This window comes from Heliangelus exortis, chromosome 3 (genome assembly GCF_036169615.1).
Source record: "Heliangelus exortis chromosome 3, bHelExo1.hap1, whole genome shotgun sequence".
In the NCBI taxonomy this organism is placed as follows: Eukaryota; Metazoa; Chordata; class Aves; order Apodiformes; family Trochilidae; genus Heliangelus; species Heliangelus exortis.
The window spans coordinates 68,910,560-68,934,501 of record NC_092424.1 but is presented as its reverse complement, the minus strand read 5'-3'; the positions used below and the strand labels follow the sequence as shown (position 1 = coordinate 68,934,501).

At 41.2% G+C, this 23,942-nt stretch overlaps 1 protein-coding gene and 1 long non-coding RNA gene across 2 annotated transcripts in view; one reads left to right on the top strand and one right to left on the bottom strand.

Moving 5' to 3' along the window:
• Window positions 1-2,361: 2,361 nt before the first annotated feature.
• On the bottom strand, window positions 2,362-3,997 carry LOC139794889 (uncharacterized). The gene is made up of 2 exons (XR_011725296.1): window positions 3,682-3,997; window positions 2,362-2,793 (listed from the first exon to the last, which is right to left on the bottom strand). It is a non-coding gene; the product is annotated as an uncharacterized lncRNA (long non-coding RNA).
• A 41-nt stretch (window positions 3,998-4,038) lies between these two features.
• Window positions 4,039-23,942, top strand: part of SLC16A10 (solute carrier family 16 member 10) — a 70,579-nt gene continuing 50,675 nt past the window's right edge. Inside the window, exon 1 of the mRNA XM_071741160.1 lies at window positions 4,039-4,840. Coding sequence (XP_071597261.1) covers window positions 4,438-4,840 — 403 coding nt within the window. The 5' untranslated portion in view covers window positions 4,039-4,437. The remainder of the gene's footprint in view (window positions 4,841-23,942) is intronic.

Genomic DNA, 23,942 nt, shown 5'->3' with positions numbered 1-23,942 from the left:
ACTATAAAATTTTGAAGGGGTCTACAAATAAAACGATGTATGGAAAAATCTGTCTTGGTGTGGCACTGACAACATACTTCAGCTTTATAGGTAATTTTTAAAAATTTTTTAATAGCTGGCAATTGAAACATTCCTTATGGTTGGAGAAAATGCTGCATGCGAGAGCTGCTGGAGTATGGGTCTGCAGCTAGTGAGAAAGCAAGTGAATGTTTAATAGGGACCTGGCTGCAGGCAGAAGGTGCCACTCCCTGGCCTATGGCTTCTTAGGGGTGATGAAAAACAGGACAAATCCCTCCTTTGGCATTTTGTGTATTGATCCGAAAACAGGCATAACCCAAGTATGGCCATTGTAGATGTCTGCTACAAGCACTGTGTCTTTTGCATGCTTAGTTGCTGTTCGTTTGTTTTATCAGCTGTAGGGTATTAATAAAGAAGGCAAAATAAGTAAATAATAACTACAAACAGAAGCAAATCTTAGAGAAAACCAGGGTGTTTCTTATATCACATTTCTCAGCTTATCTATTCTCAGTTTATTTTTTCACTTCTCTGTTTTGATGTTTAGTTTTATGATTTTTTTTTTTTCCTTGCTCAAAACAACACTTTAGCTGAAATAGATACAATTACTTTTATACAAGTTGGTGGTCTATTTGTTTTCACTATTTTTTTTAATGGCAAGTGTCTTCCATCTATCTTCCTTTGTTTTCTCTTTGTTTTTAAACTATTTTTCGTGTGATGACACAGGGCTCCAAAACCAGAGCCACCAAGGGTGGCTTTCCATTTACTTATCTTTCCAGAGGTTTTGGGGTTCGTTTTTTTTTTTTTTTTTTTAATTACAAATAGTACTTTAAAAATTATTTGCTGCCAATATTTTCAATACTGATGTTTTTATGGTGAGTTATTTAGGTTACAAAACCTTCAGAAATCAAACTGAAGTAAAACCTGCCTATATTCTCTTTACAAAGTACATTTTCTATGGAAGGTGGGATTGAAAATAATCTAACTATGAAGAGCAAGCCTTTGTAGCTCTTGCACTTGGGAGCTGCTGGGGAAAGAGCTGAGATCTCAAGAGACCTCTCTTGAAAGGGAAGTGACTTAGATCTTGACAGGAACACAGAGTACCAAAGGGCAAATAGGCACAAGGTTTCCCAAGATACCTACTTATGGTCTGTGAAAGAAGATCCCATGTTCCCTGATTTATTGATAATATAAACCTTTATTTTTTAAATTCTTTTTTCACAGTTTAGCTAAATAGTAATAGATTAAGATACAGAATACTGAAGGAACATGCAGAATAGTTATAGCCATCAAATTTATAGAAATTTGTACTAGATATTTGTTATATGTAATATATGTACTAGAGAATTGGATTCTGTGACTCTCCATTCCCAACAATGTGAGGAGAAGGGGAAAATAGTGATTTCATACTAATCAGGGGAGAAGACACACTTAAAAAATGGAAAATAGAATATATTTTTTAAAATGCCCAGAAGTCAAAGTTGCACACAATATGTCCAAAATGTCTTTAAAAAAAAAGGAAAGAGAGGGAGAGTCATTACAGTGTTTATGGGAAACAGGGAAATGAAACTACAGTACATAAACATTTTATTGAAAAACACATGGAGAAGAAATTAATCTTGTCCTTAACTGAACACTGTCCAAAACAGAATAAATAATAAATACACGGTTCTTCCTTCAGGCTGGTTTGGTTGCCTGTGACACAGTTCACAGGCTCCAGTTTGGGAAGGCAGCTGAAGTTATCTGGGGAGTGTAACTCAAAGTCAGAAACATTTTTAAGTACTTGCAGAACTGAGTCCCTTCTGATCGGTCATAGTAAGATTCAGTCTTGGATTTTGCCCTTGTTTATTCCTATAAAGCTGAAAGCTTAATTAAGTTAATCATTGTTGGCAAATATAATGAAGGGTGAATCTGGTTCCAAAAAAAGGTTTATTCTGTCATAACTGTTGAAAAATATTCTGTTGTAGTGAGGGAAGCTTGATTTAAGAAAACTCAATGAGTTTGGATAACAGACTATGGATAAAGACTTGCAGGGGAATGTGAAGTGTTAACTTTTGATTGTTAAATTGCTTAACGAAATATTTCTGAGCATATTTAAGCTATGATAGGCTTGGAGGTTTTCATAAGCTTCAAGGCTTGCTCCTTGGGGGGAACAGATGTGTTTGTCAATGGCCAGCCAAAAGTTCTCTATTTGCTTTGACAATTACTATGGATTTCAGAGAGCTACGTTGTGTTTCATGATGGGCTTTCCCCCTCCCTATATTCTATTGCTGTTGTATGTATCATTTTTCTATATTTAACTTAAATGGCCACGGGTAACAAGACAAAGGGAGTATACAATACTAGTGTATTTATGAAATGCACTTTATTGTCATAAAAATATTTGTAATTTTCTTTTAAACACCTTATTTTTTAACAGATTGGAGGACACTAAACACGCAAAATTAAAAATCCGAAGATCAATTAATTCCAAAGGCCAAGTGTTCTTAAAGCTGACAGCCATTCGGTGAGCATTATTACACAGGTTTTAATTATATCATTATATGTTTTTCTTTCTCTGACTACTATGTTTCATGTAGGAACTGACTGACTAGCTTGTGCTGAACAAGGCATGATCTGTGCTTTATTTTGGATTAGGTTTTGTTTCCCCATGTGGCCACTGGCAGGTAGGCAAGAGAGAGAAGGTGATTCAGAGTCAAAAAAGGAGGAAGAGGTTTTGAAAGGCAGGCAGGGGAGTCTGATGGTGCAACTGTTGATACTGAAGAATCAGCCCAGGTTCTGAGGAAAGAAATGGGGATGGCGTAAGAATGCGAGAGGCTGCTTTGAGCCCTACAGGTCTCAAGGGGAAGGATGAAGTGTACAGATTTAATCTGCTGATGTTCTTTCAAGAAGCTCCTCTTCCTCATCAGGCCCAAACTGCTTAAAGCATAAGCAGCTGCCTAAGACATGAATAAGATGTGTGGTTGAGTTTGGAAGCAGGATAGATGGTCAAAAGTCTTGTAATTTAATACTCCTGACCTCAGGTTTCCCTATCTTCTCACTTTGCTGACTGTGGGGAGGGAAGGTCAAAGAGTTGATGGCTCTGTGCTAGCGGGAATCATTTCACAAGGTGTGCAGGTGCAGCATTCCACCTTCCTTCGTAAAAAAAGAAAAGATAACCGGGGAGAAACGGCAGACGCGGTTTCACCGCGGTTGCCCCTGCCAAAGCGTGGCCCAAGGGGAGGCGGAGAAGCTGTCCCCCAGCGCAGCTCCTTGAGGACAGAGGATGCCCCGAGAGCCGTGAAGGGGAAGCGACTGCACACCGGGGCCGACAGCCCAGAGCCAGCGAGCGCCGGACAGAGCCGAGCCACGGCCACGAGTGGAAAGCAGCGGCTGTCGATGTATGCGGGCGGGGGCTGAGAGGAGCGGAGCGGCGCCCCTCGCTCGGCGTTTCGGGATGTTTTTTTCTTCCTTAGGGTTGCCGCCCCGCCATTCGCCGGGGAGAAAGGGTAGTTTCAGACTTTCCCCCCTTCTCGCCCCCCCCCGGTTCACGGCTGCCCAGAGAGGGTAACCGCAGCAGGGCACCGCTGGTCGTAGCCGCCCTGCCACACGGTGAAACTAACCCGACCTGGGAGCGGGGCCCGGGGCTTGTTTACCGGGCTCCCCGCCGAGGGCAGCGTGCGGTACCTGGGCTGCCGAGACTTGAGGCGCTCGCCTCCCGCCCAGCGCGAGTGGCGGCGGCGGTGACGGCGGCGGCGGCCGTTAACTGTTGACTCGCGCCCCTCCGCCCCGCCCCGCCCCGCTGCCCCTCCCCGAGCGGCGGCGGCGCGAGAGAGGGCCCGCGGCACGAGCGCTTATCGCCGGCGTTGACCCGAACCGAACCGCCCCACCCCCTCCGCTCAAGAGGCAGAAAGGGGAAGGGCGGGGGGAGGACGGGACGGCGGCAGAGGGGAGGGGGGGAGAGGGGGGGAAGAAGAGTGCGGCTTCGCCTCCTTTCCCTTCCCTTGCCCCCCCCTCTCTTCCCCCTTCCCCCTTGCTTCCCTCCCCCCCGCCGCCTCCCTTCCCTCAGCCAATCGGCGCGGAGGAAAGCCCTCGTGCCGCTGACGCCCCCACGGGAGCCCCCCTTTTAAAATAAAGCGGCGGCGGCGGGTCACCCCTCGGCGCGCAGCGCAGCGCAGCGCAGCGCGGCTGGAAGAAGGCGGAGGGAACGCGTCGCGTCCGTCTCTGCCTGTGAGGGAGGAGGGGGCCTCGCTCGCCAGCCAGCCCGCCCGCATAGACAGACAGACAGACAGGCAGACAGGCAGACACAACGACGCGGGATGCCCGCTGCTCCCGCGGCGAGGGACTGAGGCGGACGGGGAGCCGAGACCTCGCGAGGAGGAGGAGGAAGGCGGCGAAGGCGCGTGGGGAGGGTCTGGCGCCCGCTCCGCGGCGCGGCTGAGGATGGCGCCGGTGAACGAGCAGCTGACGCCGCAGGGCGCGGGGGACCCCGCCGCCCCCCTGCCCGGCCCGCCAGAGGCGGCAGCGGTCGTGGTGGAGCCCCGGCAGGAGAACGGCGGAGGGTGGTGCCGGGGGAGCGTCAGCCCCGCCGCACCGGAGGGAGAGAGTGGGGACGAGCCTGGGGCGGCTGCGGCGGCGGAGGAGGAGGACGCCCCCGGGAGCGTGAGCTGCCCCGAGAGCCCGGAGTTTGAGCCCCCTGAGGGCGGCTGGGGCTGGGTGGTGATGCTGGCCGCCATGTGGTGCAACGGCGCCGTCTTCGGCATCCAGAACTCGTGCGGGGTTCTCTTCGTCTCCATGCTCGAGCTCTTCGGCGGCAGCGACGACAAGCAGATGAGGTTCAAAACAGGTGAGGAGCGGCGGGGGAAGGGGTCGGGGTTGCCTCCAGCCCTTTCCGCCTCAAGGCCTTCCTCACCCCGACTCGGCCTGAGAAGGTGTCCCGCCCGGTAGCTCTCGCTGCCAGCGGTGCAGCCGCTCCGGCTGTCAGTGTTCCTGCCCCGCAGGGCCGCTTCACGGCGTGGCTGGGAGGTGGCCGCGGCCCGTCCCGCCTCTCCGTCCGCAAGCAGCGAGATTCCTCGGGGCGGGTGGGCGGCAGGGCCGGGTCGGACCCCTCGGGGACGTAGGCATGTGGGATTGGGTTGAGGGACTCGGAAACACGCGTTCCACCCGGGTGAAAAGAAGCTCCTCTCTTCCCTGCGAGGGTTTGGCTTCACAGCCATGCCGCTCCCGTAGGCAGGGCTTGGGGCAGCGTGCTCCTGGGACATCGGGGGAGAAGCTGTGGGCAGAGAAACAGGTGTACTCGGGCTCTCTGCAGCAGTAGCTTTAGGCATCTGTCATCGTGCATTACAGAAACAAACAAACAAAAAAATGCATACTTTTGGTGCCAGGAAGTTTTGTTCCCCCTGCCTTCCTTAGTCTAATGATTAGTCCAAATGGTTAAGAAACAGTGGGACTTAGTGGCACTTAAAATGCGTCAAGAGTGAACTTAATAGTTGCCAAAACCAGCATTTCGATGTGCAGACTTACTGCTGTAGCCAGTATCCCAAACCTCACCAGCAAAGTTAATGTTTATTTACTAAAGTCTAAAGGCGTAACAGTAACAATACTACCACAATCAAATCTCCACTCTGCCCTTGCTAATCTAAATCATTCTAGGCACAAAACTAGCAGTTAACTCAAAGGTGAGAATATACTTTATTTTATGTGTGTTCTCTTTGAAAAACATCTTGTGCTTTCACTTTGTAAGTTGAGGAAATGCAGGTTTTGGCTTTCACAATAGTCAGGAATGAATAATAATAACTTATTATAGTAAATAAGAACAAAATAATACATATTAAAAATTAAAATGAACTATTAAAAAAGTTAAATATTATCCTTCAGTTTTTTCCTTGATAAAAAAATATATATAGCTGTGTAACCTGACAGAGTTGTAAGCCCTCTAGGAAGTTTTCTCAGTACAGAGTTTTAAAAAAGTTTTAAAGTTTGTGTGTTCCTTAATGTCAAGATAAGCAGACCTAAAGTTCAGATGTAGGAGATGTAGAAAGTGATATTTCTTCCCCTGGCTTCATAACAATATTTTAATCTGAAGTAGAAAACTAGGACAGGTGGTTAAAATAGAAGAAAGCTGTCATTCAGTACTGATGTACTGCCCAATGTTTGAGCTGGTTTTGGTCATCCATAAGGTGTGCTGCTCAGTGTTACTGAGCTGGAAATGTGGGGATATGTGTGTCTACATGCTAAGTGTGGCAGTGCCTGCTTTACAGAAGGGAAATGTACATTCTGAAGTAGGTGCCAAGGCTTTTTAGCTTGTAGAGGAGAAGAGAGGCTGCTCAGAGGAGGTGCTGTGAACATTTGTTTACTGAGTCAGGAACCCCTTGCCGGCCAGAAGTCCAGAAACACGTGCGTGGCTGGTACTCTCTGTTCATGGAACAGAGGTGTAATTGCTTTTTCTGAGGTTTCTGTAGTTATGATCTCTCAAAATAGTTTTCTTGTACTTTAAAAAAGTGACTTCTAGGTAATAATGCAGTATCAAAATAATCCACAAGAGGAGGATTGAAATTATTATCTCTTACCTTCCAGAACAGTGATTGCACCACTGATAATTTAAGTGACGTTCAATTGCAAGTGTGCTCCACCCATGTTTTTAAGAATTTGCCCAACTGCAGATGGAAAGACTGGGAAAAAAAATGGAGCATTACAAAAAAACCTGCCTCCCCAGTTTTCATAAGGGCATTTAGCAATAGGATGAGGACTTTAAACTGGAAGAGGGTAGATTTAGGGTAGTAATTACAAAGAAAATTGTTGCTATGAGGATGGTAATACACTGGAACAGGTTGTCCATGGCAGCTGTTCAGGGCTTCCCTAGAACAACACTTCCCTAGAAGTGTTCAGGGCCAGGTTGGATGAGGCTTTGAGCAACCTTGTCTAGTGGGAGGTGCCCCTGCCCATGCAGGGGGGTTGGAACTGGATGATCTCGAAGATCCCTTCCAACCCAAATATTCTATGATTACAGCCTAGAGCATGAGGAATTACAAGTCCTGGATGCATCACTTCACTTCTTTTTTTATTACGTAAAAAAAGCTACAGCTGCATTTTGTTTTGCTCTGTCAGTTGTACTCTTCTTTGAGTAATGTAGAAAATATCAATTTTGCTTTCTTAAATCCAAATGGTTTTCAGCTGGGGGAGATAGCTGTCTTGACTAGATGACTTCTGTGTGTGTGTTGAAGGAGGATGACCATAAATACAGAAGTGCTGCCTGTGAATATAAGAAGAGCAGATTAAAAAGTGTCCTTTGTTTTAATACCTGAAAGTACCCTACTGAATGCTGCTAGCTGTCAAGCAGGACTTTCTGATCCTTTATGTTGAACTTCATTGTCTAGAAACTGTCTGCTATTTTTTTTGTAATCTTGTCAAAGATGGAACCAAAAGTAAATGGAACTAAACAATTTCTGACACAATATTTAGCTTGTCACGAAGGGGAGCTATGATCAGAAATGGCAAACTGCACTTCATGTAGCTCTGATTGAACAGTCGATTATCTGGCAAGTTGTGGAAAGAAAAAGAATGACTAATGGGATAAAGTCAGGAAGATTTTAGTGTTAAAGAAAACCCTGTCCTGGCCATTCCTGTGGTATTGATCATAGTACCTAATATAGTTAGTCTCTTGTGTTTGTACTGATTGTTACTCAAAATTGGCAGTGAAAACTGAGTTTAAGTCAGATTTAATGAACTTGAAACGTGGGATTTGTAATGAAAGTTCTCTTGTGTGGTTTTGTGTTGGAATACAAATTTCAATATTTTAATTCTACTGAAAAGAGTTGTTTCTTTAATATCTGAAATGATAATTTTTGAGAGGCATGAATATTCCAGATAATATCTCCTGGGACCCCAGGTGTCTGCGAGATCTTGCAGTTGATGCAGAGTACCATAGAATTAAACTCTTGTACCCTAAAGATTACTTAGCTGTTGCCAGAAGCCTATGTGTTGCCAAGAGGTTTTTGTGTGCCTGCTCTTTTGGAACTAGCCAGTAGTTGTCTCTTGCCTGGTTTTCCTCAAGAAGAGGAGTTGAGTGTAGACTATACACCATGCTTCTTGTTGTATTTTAATATTTTGTAATCTCTAAATGCCTGTCTCTAAGGCAAAATGGGAAGGAATTAAGTCATCTTAGTACGTGCTATTTTTGTTGTTTTCAGTAGATGGATAAATATCTGTATGAAAGGCAAAGTGGGTGGAGGCAGAATGGATAAGGATGTAGTTGAGAAGTGGCTCTGCCTTGCAGATAAGGAGTGGAAGGAAGCAGAAGTACAGGCAAGGCAGCAAGGCTATCTCCAGAATGCAGCATCAGCTCTGGATAAATAAGATTAATAACTGCAATTAATATTGTTGCAGGATTTAGAAGAGTTGATGGAAGAACTTGTGCTGTGGGCTATAGGTGGTTTGCAGATTTCTTCAAGGGACATTTAATTATAATTAGTATTTTATATTTTTTAAAAAATTGAACATAACTAGCATACAATATTTGGTATTCATATTAGTAAACAGCTTATTTCTTTGCTGGCATATCACACTACATAAGCATTTCCATTTTTTCATTGTGTATCCATCTTTTTGGTTAAAAACTAATTGATCACAACTGCAGAAGAGAAAAAGCCCCCAGTGCCCTATTAGGGCAGACCTAGGAGGCCTCTAGTGTTCAAACACAATTGTATCCTGGTTGACCTTGAAGGGAAAGGATTGGTGCCAGTCCAGGTTCTGGCAGAAAGAGCACTTGGGTTCTCTGTGTTGGTGTTGGCTCAGAGGGACGTGGAGCACAAAGCCAACCCCCCACCCCTGCAATGTTATCTTGGTTAGAGATTTGGCATGTGAACCCCATCTAGTTCTGTGTTGTGCTCTCTTGACTGATGTCTCTACTATAGAGGTTTGTGTGTGTATATACACACATCCTTGTTTTCAAGAAGCAAATAAATAATAAAGTACTAGTGACAGCAGAGATTAAAATACTGGAGTTTATTTTAAACAAAGGTAGATAAAAATACTCGTTCTTCTCGTTCAATTACTCCTCATTCTATGATTTACAATGTGGGTTCTGTAACTCCACTGGATTATTCTCTGTATGTTTGTTCATCTTCACTTGTATAAATAGCCTAGCACAGTGAGTATATACTGTTGATACTGTTCTGCATCCTTATGTTTGTTTTATGCTACCAGGTGTTATTAGAGGATGGCACATGAGCTTGTATGAACTGGCTACCTGGGTGCTTGTGCATACCTTGTTTTGACTTTGTAAGGTGCAGTCTTTGGAGATGCATCTGGATAAAAGATGCTGATAGCTCATTGACCTGCTTGACACTGCCAGCATCATCAGAACTCTTGGAGCTGGTTTGCTTTGCTTCTGATAGGGCAGGAAGGAGAATTCTGCCTTTGCTGCCATATCCAAACTTGGATACTATGAAAATAATGCTGGATGACTAGAGAGAGCCACATGTCTTGAGAATGAGCAAACTGCTACTGGGTACAATAACTTAATTCCATAGAATCATTGCATGATTTTGGTTGGAAAGAACCTTCAAGATCATCTAGTTCCAACCCCTCTACCATGGGCAGGGACACCTCCCACTAGGCCAGGTTGCTCAAAGTCCTGTACAACCTGTCCCTGAACACTTCCGGGGAGGGGGCATCCACAGCTTCCGTGGGCAAGCTGTTCCAGTGTGTCACCACCCTCATAGCAAAGTTTTTTTTTTTTGTTTTTTTTTGTTTTTTGTTTTTTTTTTTTTTTTTTCATAATGACTAACCTAAATCTAACCTCTTCCAGTTTAAAGCCATTGCCCCTTGTCCTGTGGCTACATGCCCTTACAAAAACTCCCTCTTCAGCTTTTTTGTAGCTCCCTTCAGATACTGGAAGGCTGCTGTAAGGTCTCATGACCTTGATCAAGTTTAACCAAACAGTATGAACTTCAAGTTTTTTCTTTACTCTTTCCTTGAATATTTTGCTATCTTCGTGAGCTTCACTTCAGAGATAAAAGCACTATCAGTTTATTATAACTCAAGACCTTGTTCTGGAAATGTTTTTCAGACCACTCTTTCATCTCTTAATTTTATGGAATGTGTTTCCCAGTACATTGGGAAGCTTTACAAGCTGGAACTGTCACATGGGTCATGAGAGAGCAGTTGACTTTTTTTTTTTGTTTTTTTTTTAAAGGAATAAATAAGGTTTGCAAGAAGCATTATCAGAGCATGAGAAGTGTAATTTGTGTGATGTCCAAGAAAGGATGTTACGCAAACTGTGTAACAGTTTGGCCAGTAAGGATTACATTGCACTGAAAGATGTAGTTCCATAAAAGCTTGGACCAAGCGACACTGGTGCTCCTGTAGTATGTGTTCTTTCACATGCTTGTATGGCCACTGGGACCAGTGTAAGGAATCAGCAATGTAAGCAGATGTGTTGAAAACTAACTTCTTGTAAAATAATTACTCATTCAGCTGCTGTCATATTTTTGTTGTCTTTTGACCTGGCTTTGTGATGGTAAATGTGTATTAAGTGAAGACTCTGAAGTAGTTGAAACTGACTACGTCAAACTGGGAAGCTGACGGTAGTTTCTTTAGAATACTGTCTCTCAGTGACAGAATGGTTCATCCCACTACTGTTTATGTATACACACATGCACATACATCTTTATGCCTCTGGAGCATTTATCTTGTATTCTTCATAGCTAATCAGCAGACTGGTTAGCCTGTGCCTTCTAGTTAGGTTATCTTTTTGTCTTTTTCATCTTGTTGGAATTCACACTGGTTAGACCTCTTCCTGTTCCAACTGCAAATTAACTTGCAACAAGTTGCTTGCTTAGGTAGGTTAATCTTCCTAATGTGTCTGACAGCTTGTTACCAGATGATTTTTTGTGGTCTTCTTTACAGGCAGTACATTAACTTCACAGATGAAACATCCCAATGAAATTTGAAGGATGGTTGGCTATTGCCACCATTTTACATTAAAAGCATTTGCCTCGAGTTATGAGCTTTTGTGTACTGCCTTTCAGACCAAACCATATCCTCTAAAGCCTCCTTTAATCACCTAAATACTAGGCTTTTAATGTACCTCATTCATGAGGTCAAACACTGAATGAAAGCAAAATGGTAGTGAATATCCTGCGCTGTAATTTGCTGTTAGTGTGACCTTATCAGTAAAGACATGGTTCTTTTAAAGCTGTTACATTGTTACAACACTAAAAAGCTTCATGTAGCTAGTGGCTGCCTGTGGCTATGCTAATCTAGTTACATGTGTCAAAATATGAAAGAGTTATTAAATGTGGTGTTAAAATAGTTTCAAACGTCTTCAAAAAAATTAAGCGAAATTGTTAAAATGCAGCTTTATTTTTGGCTAATTTTTCATTCATAAGAGAAATGCCGTGTTTGATTTTTAAGATCATGTTAAAACTGACTTTTCCAGCCTTATCCTTTAATAGCAATTTCTAAAAGATGCATGTAAAATCTTTGAGCACTCGTTTCTAATCTAAGTCAGCAGAGGTTTAATATGATTAGGCTGTTTTGCAGATGGATGGAGACTCAAACTTGGTTTGATTTCCAAGTGGCAGAAGAAACTTTTTTCTTCAGTTTGAAGACACTTGATCTAGATGGCTTGCTGGTCTGTCATCTGCCCCTTTGCTTTCAAAGTGGCTTAGGACTGGTGTGTGTGTGTGTGTGTGTATTTTTGTGTGTATCTCCTTATGGCTTTTCCTTGGATAAATCTTCCAAGGCTTAACAGCTTTGTTCTGTGTGGAATACTTTTCATACTCTCAGTGTTATTTCTTTTCTGTTTTCTTTAATGCTTCTATAATGTTCTGTAATATGGAGGAGAAAGGTATTGTCATACTCCAAACGAGGCTCTGCTGTTTTGTGACGTGTGATGTACTGTGATGACACTGGGCGATCTTATCTGCATTCTGTTATATAGCATTATGTTTTTCTTGCTGCTTTTTATTCATACTTGTATTCAATGGATTATTGTTGACTTTGTTTTCCAGTATATTTCAATTTTTTTCTGTACTCTCCAATTGTGGTTTGTTTATTGGCTTCATAGTCAGTTCAGTGTCCTCCTTATCATACATTTTGGCTACCATTCTTTGAGATCACTCAAATCCTTTCCTGACTTTTGAGTTAACATAAATAACTGCTGTCTAAAGAGGAAGTTAGGAAAATATGTAAGTTATTAATAGACCCCCTTCTTAGACTTAGAAAGATGTACTAGTGCCTTACTTCTGATTGCCTATCTATAAAGATTTTATCTCTTAACTTAGTCTGCTTTGCTTCCAGACACTTGAAGTGTTTGAAGAATAATACTGTCTCTTTTGTAATGATTTGATTTCTTCAGACTCTTGAGAGGTGTGTTGTTAAAGGCCAACTTGAAGTTTAAATATTGTTGGTCTCTTTTCTTTTTACTCAATTACTGGTTTTGCATGAAGAAATGTAGTGGACTATTCTCAAACCTGTTACAGTGTGATTTGTCTGTTTACTATTTTAGCCAGTTTGAATTAATTCAGTAGTTACAGATAATGATAAAATGGTTTATATTTTAGCCTCTCTGCTTGGAGCAACATCTACTAGAGCAGGCTGCTGCGTACCTTGCCCAGTTGGCTTTTAAACATCTCCAAGGCTAGAGATTCCACAGCCTTTTTTGGGTGACCTGTACCAGTGTTTGACCACCCTCACAGTAAAAGAGAATTTTTTTACATTTAAATGGAATCTTCTGTATTTCAATTTGTGCCCATTGTCAGAATACCCCTGAATTTGCCTTTCAATTTTTTTATTGCCTTTCCTCAGGTATTTATGAACATCTGTAAGTTTCACACACGAACACACGAACACACGAACACACGAACACACGAACACACACACACAGCCTTTTTTTTTTTTTTTTTTTTTTTTTTTTATCTAACCAACACTACCTCTCTTGGCCTTTCATTGGATGTCTGTTGTTCCAATTCCTTGATCACCTTTGCAGCCCTTTGCTAGATTCACAAGAGTAAACAGACTACCCTCTCCTTCTTCAGCATAGTTGAGGGTTAAGTCTTGAAGCTTCAGAGCCTTGGAGAAGATAAAGTTAAATCTCTCTTGCCATCTCTCTGTTGCTGTGCAGTGTGCTGACCTCCTCCACTTGATAACACAAATACTCCACCAGCACATGGTTCCTGCAGGCAAGCAGTCTGGCTCCTACCTCTGTGAGATGCCCCAGACCTTTGCAGGTTCATCAGCCCCCAGGAGCAGAGTCTTGGTTGGGACCTGTGGTGTGACAGGGACAGTTGTCCCACTGGTTGCTGGGGTCTGTGCCCTGTGGCACCAGCAAGTGTTTGCTGGCCCTCCTTGGTATGGCTTGGGTTAGTTTTCAGAAATTTGTAGTACCTTTGAAATCTTAGTCTGGATTTTTAAGACAATTTTTTTTCAAAATCGTTATGTAGGGTAACATCATAGGGAAAAGAAGAGTTTGTTGGTCTGAAATGAATAAAACCTTTTAATAGAGTCCTACACCTACAAGATTATGCTTCAAAGTGAGAGGAATATTTATAAAATTCTAACTGGCATTGCTGTGTTTTGCTAAGGAGTATAATGATTTTCACTAAGCATTGATCTGTAATGTTTAGCAAGTAGCTGTGTTTTAGCCAATAGCCATGTGACAGATGCTCTCTTATCCCCCACTACACTCTAAGGGGAAAATAAAATGGAAATAGAGAGACTTTTAGGTTGGAAAATCAGAATTAGAGTAGGTTTAATGAAGTAATAAATAGTAACAGTAATGGTGAGTTACATACAAATATGCAAATGCATTCAAATATATTTAAATGAGCATGTAACTAGAGAATCTGCACCCTTCAGCTGGTAACTGACCTGGCTGGAAACATCCCAAAGCGGTCTCAGCAGCAGATGGGGCTGCCCGATTCCAGGGTCCTGGTGACAGTCCCCAAGAGGCTTGGAGCAGCCGTGTTGGCCCTGCTCGGGGGAAGGCGACCTTGTCTCCAGCAGGAAAACAGGATGGGGGAACACCAGAGCCCGGGGAGAGGTGACAACCAAGCAAACCCGAAGCATCCCGTCCAGCAGAGGGCTCCCTGAGGAGCTCTTTTATACCGCGCACCATGGGCAGGAGCACGGTGGTTGGTCCCTTGGGGTCACCCGAGTCACCCTCTCCTCCCCACAGGCACCTCTGCTCCTCCCAGGGAACTTCCCCTTCCACGGCCCGGAGCACCTGGGTGGGGATGGTCCTGGACAGGCCCAGGTAAGTATGGATATAGGGAATTTTTATCCAGGTACTCTCAAATCAGGACACAGCTCAAATGAAAATTGCTTCTACTCTATGAACTACAAGAAAAATGATGTACTGACTATTTGCATCCAAGCTAATGTAGCACTGATAATACACTTTATTTTTTAGAACGCTCATTGTTGCAGAAGGAATAACATAGGTTCTTCATAGATCTTTCACAATTTTTAAAGTCTTTTGTGAACACCCACACTTAATGCAGCCGTAGCCTGCTGAAGTTTGACCTTCAGCAAATATTTACTGAAAGGATGTTACTAGAAGAAAACATTCCCTTGTGATCTTATATTATCCATTTTATGTGCAGAAATCTAATTTATTACAATAATAGTGGCTCTGTTTTATGTCCTGCCATTAATTTTCATGGGAAGTGGATAGGAATTACTTGTTCTAATAGCTACGTTAGAATAGAAGCCCTTTGGCAAGGATGGGACCAATTTAAAAATCATCAGTGTTAGTTCCCACACACAGGAACGGATTACTGGGATGCTGAGCCCAACCTCTTGCTGCTATCATCAGCATGTCTGTAATCCTGAGGAACATGGTGTCCATTACTTGGGGCTGTATTTGGAATGCTAGTTGTGAAGCAACTTTCTTGTTTAAAAACAAAAAAAAAATTGACTGTATTCTGCAATGTGTTTTCTTCAGTAGAGCTGCACTTGATGTTCCTAAAGTGACTCAGGATAGTTTCCTTTTGGGTTTAAAGAATATATATGTATTAGCAATAACAAATAATTTGAAACATGCTAGCTATTGATTCCCATAATCCCTAATTATTTTCCTTTTGCAAATGACTTTTTAAATGGGTAGTAAGGATTGCCTTCTGGCTCATGGTTTTGGTTTTAGCCATTTTTTCAAGATGCTTCAATAATAAGGTTCCAAATAGAAAATGCATTGGATAAATATGTAAAAAAATATTAAAATAACTAAGTCATTGTAAAGAAGTATGTTGATACCACAATTGATGGATTTTAAAAATATTTAATAATTTAAACTCTATTTTGTCAATGCTGTAACTCTGAGTAAGGATAAAACACTATGGTAAAATGTCCTCAGTAGTCTTGGGTCTTTAAGCTTTGTGCTTCTTCAGTGTAGAAGGAATGAGCAATAATTTGGAACAAAACACAGTCTTGGCTGTTGCAAGTTCATGATATGACCAGGAACAGTGTTCTTGTGTACAAGGTAAGAAAGCTTCTCTCTTGCAGAGGAGAGAAAAAAAGTCTTAACTACGACATCAAAAGGGATTCTTTTAATTAGAAAAGCCCTAGTTTTGCCTCTTACTGTATTGCATTGAGTGCCTTAAAGCCAAAGAGTTCAAGAATAAAAGAAAATAGAGCACTAGTATTCATTAAAAAGTGATCCTTAGTGAATCCTGAGATGGACCTTATCTTTGGAGGTTTTCATCTACGCTGGCTGGTATTGGCTCTTCAGAGCCCCCTCTTGTCCTTGGACTGACTGCTGTGACCCTGTCCTCTTTACTTGCTATACTCAGACATGTACTGTCCAGATAGCTCTCAAGGAGCTGCTTAATTTGCTCTAAACTGCAGCCTGTACAGCAGCTAAGCAGTACACATGAGGAATGGTTGAGCAACAAAGATGTTTGTGTAAAACAGAAACCAATTTGGGTTGCCCAAGGAGGTCTGTGTCTCCCGAGTGTTCTTGGGCCACACAGCCAGGGCTTTCTTGGACAGTAACCTTATCCTGTGTTATAATTATAACATGCTGGGGTTGGAATAATCGCAATGAGTTACATAGGTGAGCCTGAAAGCCTACTTATTGTTAGTTTGTTTTGTGCTTAGCACATGCAATAGTAGTTTCAGAGTGATTTGAACGGCTTGACTGCTATAGAATGCTGCTTATTTTCTTGAGAGGGTAGATGTTGTGGTAATGGTGCTTTAACTAAAGATGCTATTAGTCTCAAAGCAAGTGAGACTGGAATAGAGTATCTAAAGTATGGGGCATATTTTGGTACGTGTCATGGTTCAAAGTAATAACCTTCTCAGAAAGTTGTTAGGTGTATTTTCAAATCTTAAGTGTACATTTTATGTGATGACTTCTGGGTTCTCCCTCAATTTATTTGTGAAAACTCTGCCTGTGGCTCCATGTGTTCATTGGTTGAAGTTGGCATGTGTGTGATGAAACTGAAGGTATGTACTTTAAAGAAAGCCTTTATGGCTTTGGCACATGTAAATGAATTTAAAATTGCCCTTTTGTTCTCTTTTATACACGGTAGGAAATGACTTGAAGGTAAATATTTATGTAGTTTAGGCTCTCCAAAACCCAGCATTGCATTCCAGACTTGAAAGAAATTAGACCTCAGCTTATAATTTCTGATGCTGCTGGGTGCAGGCAGTGGTCTAGAAAATTAAATCAACACTAGGAAGTTTTCTGCAAGCTTAAATGTGCAAGCTTCAGATGTATTTTCTAATCCTGTCAGAGTAGCCCCATTTTTTACAGATTGAAGTATGGAGCATTAACAGCTTTTTACACCTCCATACCTATCAAATTCTTTTGTTCATAGTGCAGCAGCTTACTGAACATTTGGTTTCATGCAGTGAATTCACTGACCCTTGAAGGTGTCTGTGAGGGGATGGGTAGCTTAGTGGAAAGGCTGGAGTAGAACTGTACAGAATTGATATGGGCTATGTTAGTCTTTGTATGTATAGTCAGAAGTTTAGTCAGCATGACTCAACTCCAGTGTTCTGAATTTTTACTCTTTTTTTTTTTTTTTTTTTTCTAATACCAGGCAAAGAAAATAGTAGGTGAAAATGCTACATCCACATGGAGTTATTTGCTTGATTATACAAGCTCTTATCTTCCAAACTGACTTGTACTGCTTCTGATTACAGCTGTGCTTTGCTGTTGGTGTTCTTTTGTTTTAGCAGTTACTTTTTGTCTTTAGCTACTATCTCTTTTTATGAAATAATTTTATAACTGTAAAGCCTTTTTCTATGTGCATTAGGTTTAGCTTAGACAGGAATAGATCCTTTGAAATTCTGTAAGTAATGAATTTCAGTTTAGTAAGACAAACCACAAATGTTTTGTGGCAGAAAGCATTGTGATAGTACCATAGGAGTTTAGAGCTAGTCTGTTCATATGCTTGTCTCCAGTTTAGGGAGTATCAGTTTGGAAGTGTTTTAGTTGTATTTTTTCCCTCAGTAGTTATTTCTGGCATGTGCTAAAATCATAAATAGGTAAACTATATATAGCTGTTACCCTCCTTGCCTTTCTTCTTCCTGTTTTTATCTGGGCCACTATGGGACTGTTAAAGCAAATGTTATGATCTGAGGGGTTTGTGTTGTATGGTACTGAGGTGCAATGCAGCCTTCCTAAAGGCCACTGGTGCCAATCATTCTGTGATGCTTGGCATTACTCTGGACCAGTAACATGCATTCTGTGTTTATTGGTGGTTTTTCTTTTGCCTTGCTCTGCTTGTCTGTTTTGCTGTACTGGAATATTGGGTGACACAGGCATTTTCAGCAGCGATGCAAAATTTGCAAGAGTGATGATATAGCAGGAGAGAAACAGCAAGCATTGGGATTCAATTTGCAGATTATATTGAATGGAGATCTAGCCAGTACATTTTGTGGAATCTGGAGAGTTACTCAGCTGGCCAGATGCAGGCTTCATCTTTAGGGTTTACCTCCTAGCTTTGCTGACTAGATCTCCACTAACTCTAGTGGGGGCTTTAACTGTGGGGGCACTCACACAAGGCATCTACAACCAGTTGTTTTAAAATGGGAGTTGAATCCAACTCCAGGTGTCCTCTATTGACCCTGAGCACTTCATTTTTACTGATGAGCACAACCAAAAGTATTGTCACACACTTTGAGTGTGTGCTGCATCTGTACTGACTTTGTTCTAACAGTATCCACATTCTGGCATGGAAACTGATGCCTGCTAGTTAAAGACTGCACTTACAAACCCAGTCTGGATCTTCAGGGGTTTTACTGTCAAAGTTATGTTCATTTTTTTAAGGTTTACCAGAGGTTTATCAGGCTTTATCAGGTTTATAAGATTGGTATGGAAAATAATGCTCTTGTTGCATGTGTTTACTAATCTAGCTATGTTTGCTGTAATGTCTTCCATATGATGTATGAGCTTTGGCCTCTAATTGTCCTAGAATTTTATTCATGTGCATATGGAAAACAGTCTGATGCAGAGTTCTTGTGGCCAATGCTCTTGTATGATTCTGTTTCTCAGAAGGTAAATTCATGGGTAGGTGGAATGCTAAAATTTGTTTATGTAGCTCCCATCAGTTAGACTGTAATAGGAGCTGAATTATTTTCAGCCAACTCCAAACATGAGGCAGCTACAGGCAGCTTTTCCAGGCATTACTGTGGCCTGTGGTTATTTAATGTCCAAAGTTAAGCTACACAGGAGGAAAATAAAACTTAATGTGAATACATCAAGAAAGAGTTCACCAGCAAACATTGGTAGACTTCTGAAGCATGTCCTTAGAGGCAAGAGAAAGCTGCTCAACGTGATTTTTGCCTCTAACCATTCTGTCTTCAGTTTTGATCTTGGCAGGATTGCAGAGCCCCTGACACTCAGTGAGGCCAGGCATTGCCAGTCAGTTGTGCTCTGTCTCTGGGAGAGGGGATTTTATGCTGAGCCACTCGTTTGGTAGGAGCTGGAAACTGAAAATTGCTTCCTCTGAAGCAGTGCTTTGCTCCTCTGGATATTGTCATGGCTGGGCGTAATACTTTGCCAAAGTGTCTGGCAGATGTCAGGTGGTACCTGACACTCAACTATTTTTTTGATTTTAAAATGTTGGCTGTGCTAACATGCTATTTGAGACTTTTGGTCATGTGTTAATTATATCTCATGAAGATGACCAAATAGTTGTAAATAAAGTTGAGGGGTTTTTTAGAGGAAACCTTATTATTATAAGTACATTAGCTGACTAGGACTTAGCTGGATATAAGCAAATACAAGTGGAAGTGTTCTGGTAATGAGAAAATGCTTAAGAACTCATTGTAGCAAATGTATTCAACTATGGAATAGAATTTGTAGATACTTTTGGGTTATGTTAGGTGAAACAACAGAAACTGAATCTGAAAGATTCAGTTCTGACTAACTTCTGACCTGAAGAATCTGAAAGATTCTAGACATTGTGTATGCTGGTATCTTGATGCAAAAAGTCCCTGATAATGTTTACATTGGTATTCACATTTGAAGAATATGTATTGGTTTAAAATATTTCTATTTTTGTTTTATAATTTACTTAGCATTCTGCTTTTTTGTCCTGCAATGCTTTCAGTTTCTCTGAAAACAGACCTGTTGCTTGTAAAAATAGGTAGCTGAAACAGAGTGCTGCCTGGTTTTGGTTTAAACAGGTGTAGGCAATCAGTTGCACTTCGAGGGTTCTGCATTCATTTCTTTCCTAAATGTTGATTTTCTGTCCATGGGCAGTGTCTGGAAAGGTGAGTGGTGCCCTGTGAGAAGATGTCTTTAAGGGTTTGATATACTTTTTTCTCCTTTCTGAAATTGTCCCCTCTTCCCTTCAATTAGGAATATTATCTGGACAATTAAGATTATTTTGTTGTTGTTGATCTTCAGCAACAAGATATAAGGTCTTTGACTTCCTGTGCATATCAGCTCTCAATATGTTATTGATGCAACTTTCCAACATGAAGAATTAGTTTCTACAGTTTTTATTGTTGAGTTGTTTGCAATGATTTTCTTCTTTGAGATCTCAAACCAAAGAAATGCAGGAACATGCAGTTACTTATGTTATTTCACTAGCTTTACCAGTATTTTTATTACATTTGCTTTCACATTCCTCATATTAAGTGAGGGAAAATGTTCTCCGTTTTCAGTCAGAAAAAGGGAAAGGTAAAAGTAACACTTAATCCAATTAATGTATTTCCCTGCTCTGATTCATTGTGATGACTTTGAGCATCTGGTAGTAACTGAGCATGAGCTGCTTAAAGTCACAGAAGTCCAATCCCCATTATTTCTGCTCATTGAAGGGAATAAATGAATTAGCAGGCACTAATCTTTGGATAATTGCTTGCTGAGCAGGAGATGTTAGCTCTTAAAGAAATTAGTTTTATAAGTTTATAGAACTGTCAGAACTAGTGAACTATTAAAAAAGGTTAACGGTAAATGAACAGATGCTGAGCTTTCAGTTTTTTATTCGTAACTGTTGCAGTTGAACCTTGCAGCATACATAGTCCATGGAGAGAGATTATCTTTCCCCTTAAGAGTTTTAGTATAACTTGTCAACTGAAGTTTAAGCCACAGACTGAAGTTTGTGTCAATGTTTCTGGCAGTATGGTGTTAGGACATACGTGGAATAAATTTAAGTATATACTTCTTTTTTGAATAAGCAAACCATTTTGGGTTTGAAGTAACTTACTCATTCTGGGTTGATCTAATTCAAAAATAAAGGAAGGTAATGTGCATTTTAGTCTAGACTGTGGCACTAGGTTGTGCATGTAATATTCCTGATTCTCCTTTATTTGATATAATTTAGGCAGTTTAACCTTCAAAAGATTTTTGTTCTTTAACTGGATAGGTTTGTGATTTGTGTCTTTAGGCTATTGGTATCCCTCCTTGTCACTGGTGGTCATTTTTCTCTTGTCTTTGGAGAACAGCCTGAAAGAGGGTGTTAGGAGTCATTATTCATAGCTCTTACTTATAGCCTGAGGCCTCCTTTACTTCTTTCACTTCACTTGGAGTCTTTTACTTAGCGTAGGAGCAGACTTGCTCACCCACACATACATCTGTAAACATTCAGAGCCCCAAGATAATCAGATAAGCAAAGCTCAAATCCACCTAAAATTTTTACTCCATCAGAATGCAGTGCCTATTAACTTGTTTTCAACATCTTGCATTTCCAAGATAACTAAGGAGTAATTTAAGTGGTTTCTGGATTTTTCTGACCTGGTGGGTACTTCCTCTCTGTAGGTTGTTGTTATGGGCAGTTTGTGTTTTGGTTTGGGGTTTTTTTGTTTTGTTTTTTTTTGGGTGTATGGGGGGGAGGCTGGAAGGGAGAGGGTTCAAAAATCTGTATTTGCCTCTGTCAAATTACAGCATATGATCCTTCTAATTCTCTTACACTGTGTATTAAAATGTTTATTACATTACATCTTTGATCAAAATTCCACAGGGTTTCTGGCAAAGAGATAACATACCCTGGTTAATTCTGATTGGAAGTAATTGTTCCATTTGGTGTGTTTCTGCCTGTCAATAAGAACTGGACTTCTTTCCTGTAGACAGTCTTTTCACTGTAGAATCTCTGTTTGAAACTTCCTCAGTTTAAAGCAGGCTTTATTTTATCTCCTTCCATTTGTTTCGATTACCATGAAAATATCAAGATATGGCAGACTTGCCATGTAAGTACATTATTATTAATATTCTGTAAGGACAAAGTGATCTCCATAAGTCATGCATGATGTACTTGGAGTTGTCACAAAATTTCATATGAATACTGTGTGAATTTGTCTTCAAAGTGCCCTTTTAAATAATAAGGAGAAGTACTGAATTTTCGCATACTTCATCTGGTTAAATTTCTTCTTCAAGAGGTCAAATGCTTCTATACCCCATAAAGACTAAAGTGATGGCCTCCACAATCTTAAATACATTCTAGTTACAGATAGACCATCAGCCTTGGAGGGAGGTCTAGCTATGGCTTTGAAAGCACTTCTCCTTAGGTCTACACATGGTCAGACCCTCAGTTGAGTGGATCAGTTTTACAGCTGGTTATTAGCATGCTGAGAAAGAGGGAGTGTATGCATGCATATTTTCCTCTCTAGAGATGGATCATAGCAAACACTTGGACTCCCTACAGCTGGGAGAAAAAGGGTGCTAATGGCTCTGCCTAACTCCTAAAGGCTATTATTGGGAATGCTTCCAGGGAGAAGGACCATGGAATCTTCAGGGCACTCAGCAGTGAATGCTCAGACATCCACAGTATGGTTATCAGTAGAGGTAAAAGGGTATGTAAAAGGCATCACAGACACTTGCTGCAGGTACATAATGTTTTATTCTAACATGCAAACAGAAAAGGGTGTTTCCTTTTGGACTCAGGAACTTGTTTCTGAATGCCCATACGTACAAATCTTTTTGGAAAGTGTAAAAGCAGAATCAAATAAAACCTGCTGTTTCCAAATTTTTTTCAGCCAACACAACTCTGGTGTCTTTTTTATTAAAAAACTGTACACAGTGGGAATATATTGATCAAGGGAAAGAGGTAAATATTATTGTATATATTTGCCATTATAGATCTGAATTTTGATACTAGAATAATTAGAGTAATAAGAATTACATTTATCGAGCACTTGTTCGAATAGAATGATAGGGAATGCAGAGGCATGTCATATCAAATCCACGTGCATGCAGTTGCATGGTTTTCTTAGCATTTTTCAGTAGTTAGAGGTATCTCACTGTGCATAGCTTATCAGAAGCAAAGAAAATGGAACCATCTCACTTTTTTCTCTATGTTGTCCTAACTTGATAAGTCTGGCTAAGAGAAACTTGCTTGATTTGGTATTTTCTTTTTATTGATAATTGTCTTTTTACTGATAATTTTGAGTTGATAAGAATTCCTTTATACATTTCTTGAACATGTATATCTTTTAGCTGTATGTTAAACCAAAAGGCTCAGTTTCTTTAACATTAATTAATAGCATGTCTGCCTCTGAGAGCAGTTTAGAAGAATTTAAGTAAGGCTGCAGTCCAATAGACTGCACAACTAACCAATTAGGGAGAGTGGGGACAGCAAAAAGATCTTTTCCAATTATTCTGAAACTGTTTAAAAACTCTAGCATGCTGAGTGTGTTCCTTTAGTCCTGAAGCACTCCTAGGAAAAACTTTTAGCAGGGAGCAGATCCCCTGAACAGCCCAAAGAAAACAAAGACTCAAGAAGGCCTGCTTGCCTTCAATTCACCTTCTAGACCAGAGAGCAGAAAGCTCTGCTGCTTGTGCTCTGTTTTGTAAAAAGCTCCAAGTGCCAAAGATGAAAGAAATCGGCAGCAATGCAGGAAGCCCTCGGCAGTTCAAACCTGGTAACAACTACCCCAGCAGTCCTCTAGGACTCCATCTCCAAAACAAGGTGTCTGCCTCTCGGGCTCTTCCAAGAGTTTCTTTGAGGCAAACAAAAAATGTCTACTGGGTGAGAAATGCACACTCAGTCCCCGAGAAGAAATGGCTCAGGAGTTGAAGGCACAAAGAAATTGCAGCAAAGTATTGAGCACATTAATAAGATTTGGGGAAGGGGAAATCTGCATGTATGAACAGGAGGGGAGCCTGCAATACAAGGAGGAGAAAGGAACTGAGCCGAGAAACCACGACAGCTAATGCTGGTGTGGCAGCTGAGCCCTGTGTTTCCTCTGCCACCAGCAAGGTAGAAAAGCAAGAAAAGAGGGAGAAGGTGATTTCTCAGGTGACAGAATAAAACCAGAAAGATTCCAGAAAACAAAGTAGGGTCCCCAATACAAGAATGGGGAGCTGAAGTTATGTTAATAAACAATAAGTAATTTTAACACCAGGCAATAGGTCCAATAAACATTCTGGTGCTTTAACAAGTAAGAAGGAATAAGAAGCTGCCAGCTTGAAATAGAGACAGGTGTTCCCTTTTTATAGAAAGGGAGAAACACTCTGGTGCTAACATTAAGACTACTATGATTGCACAAGAAATAGG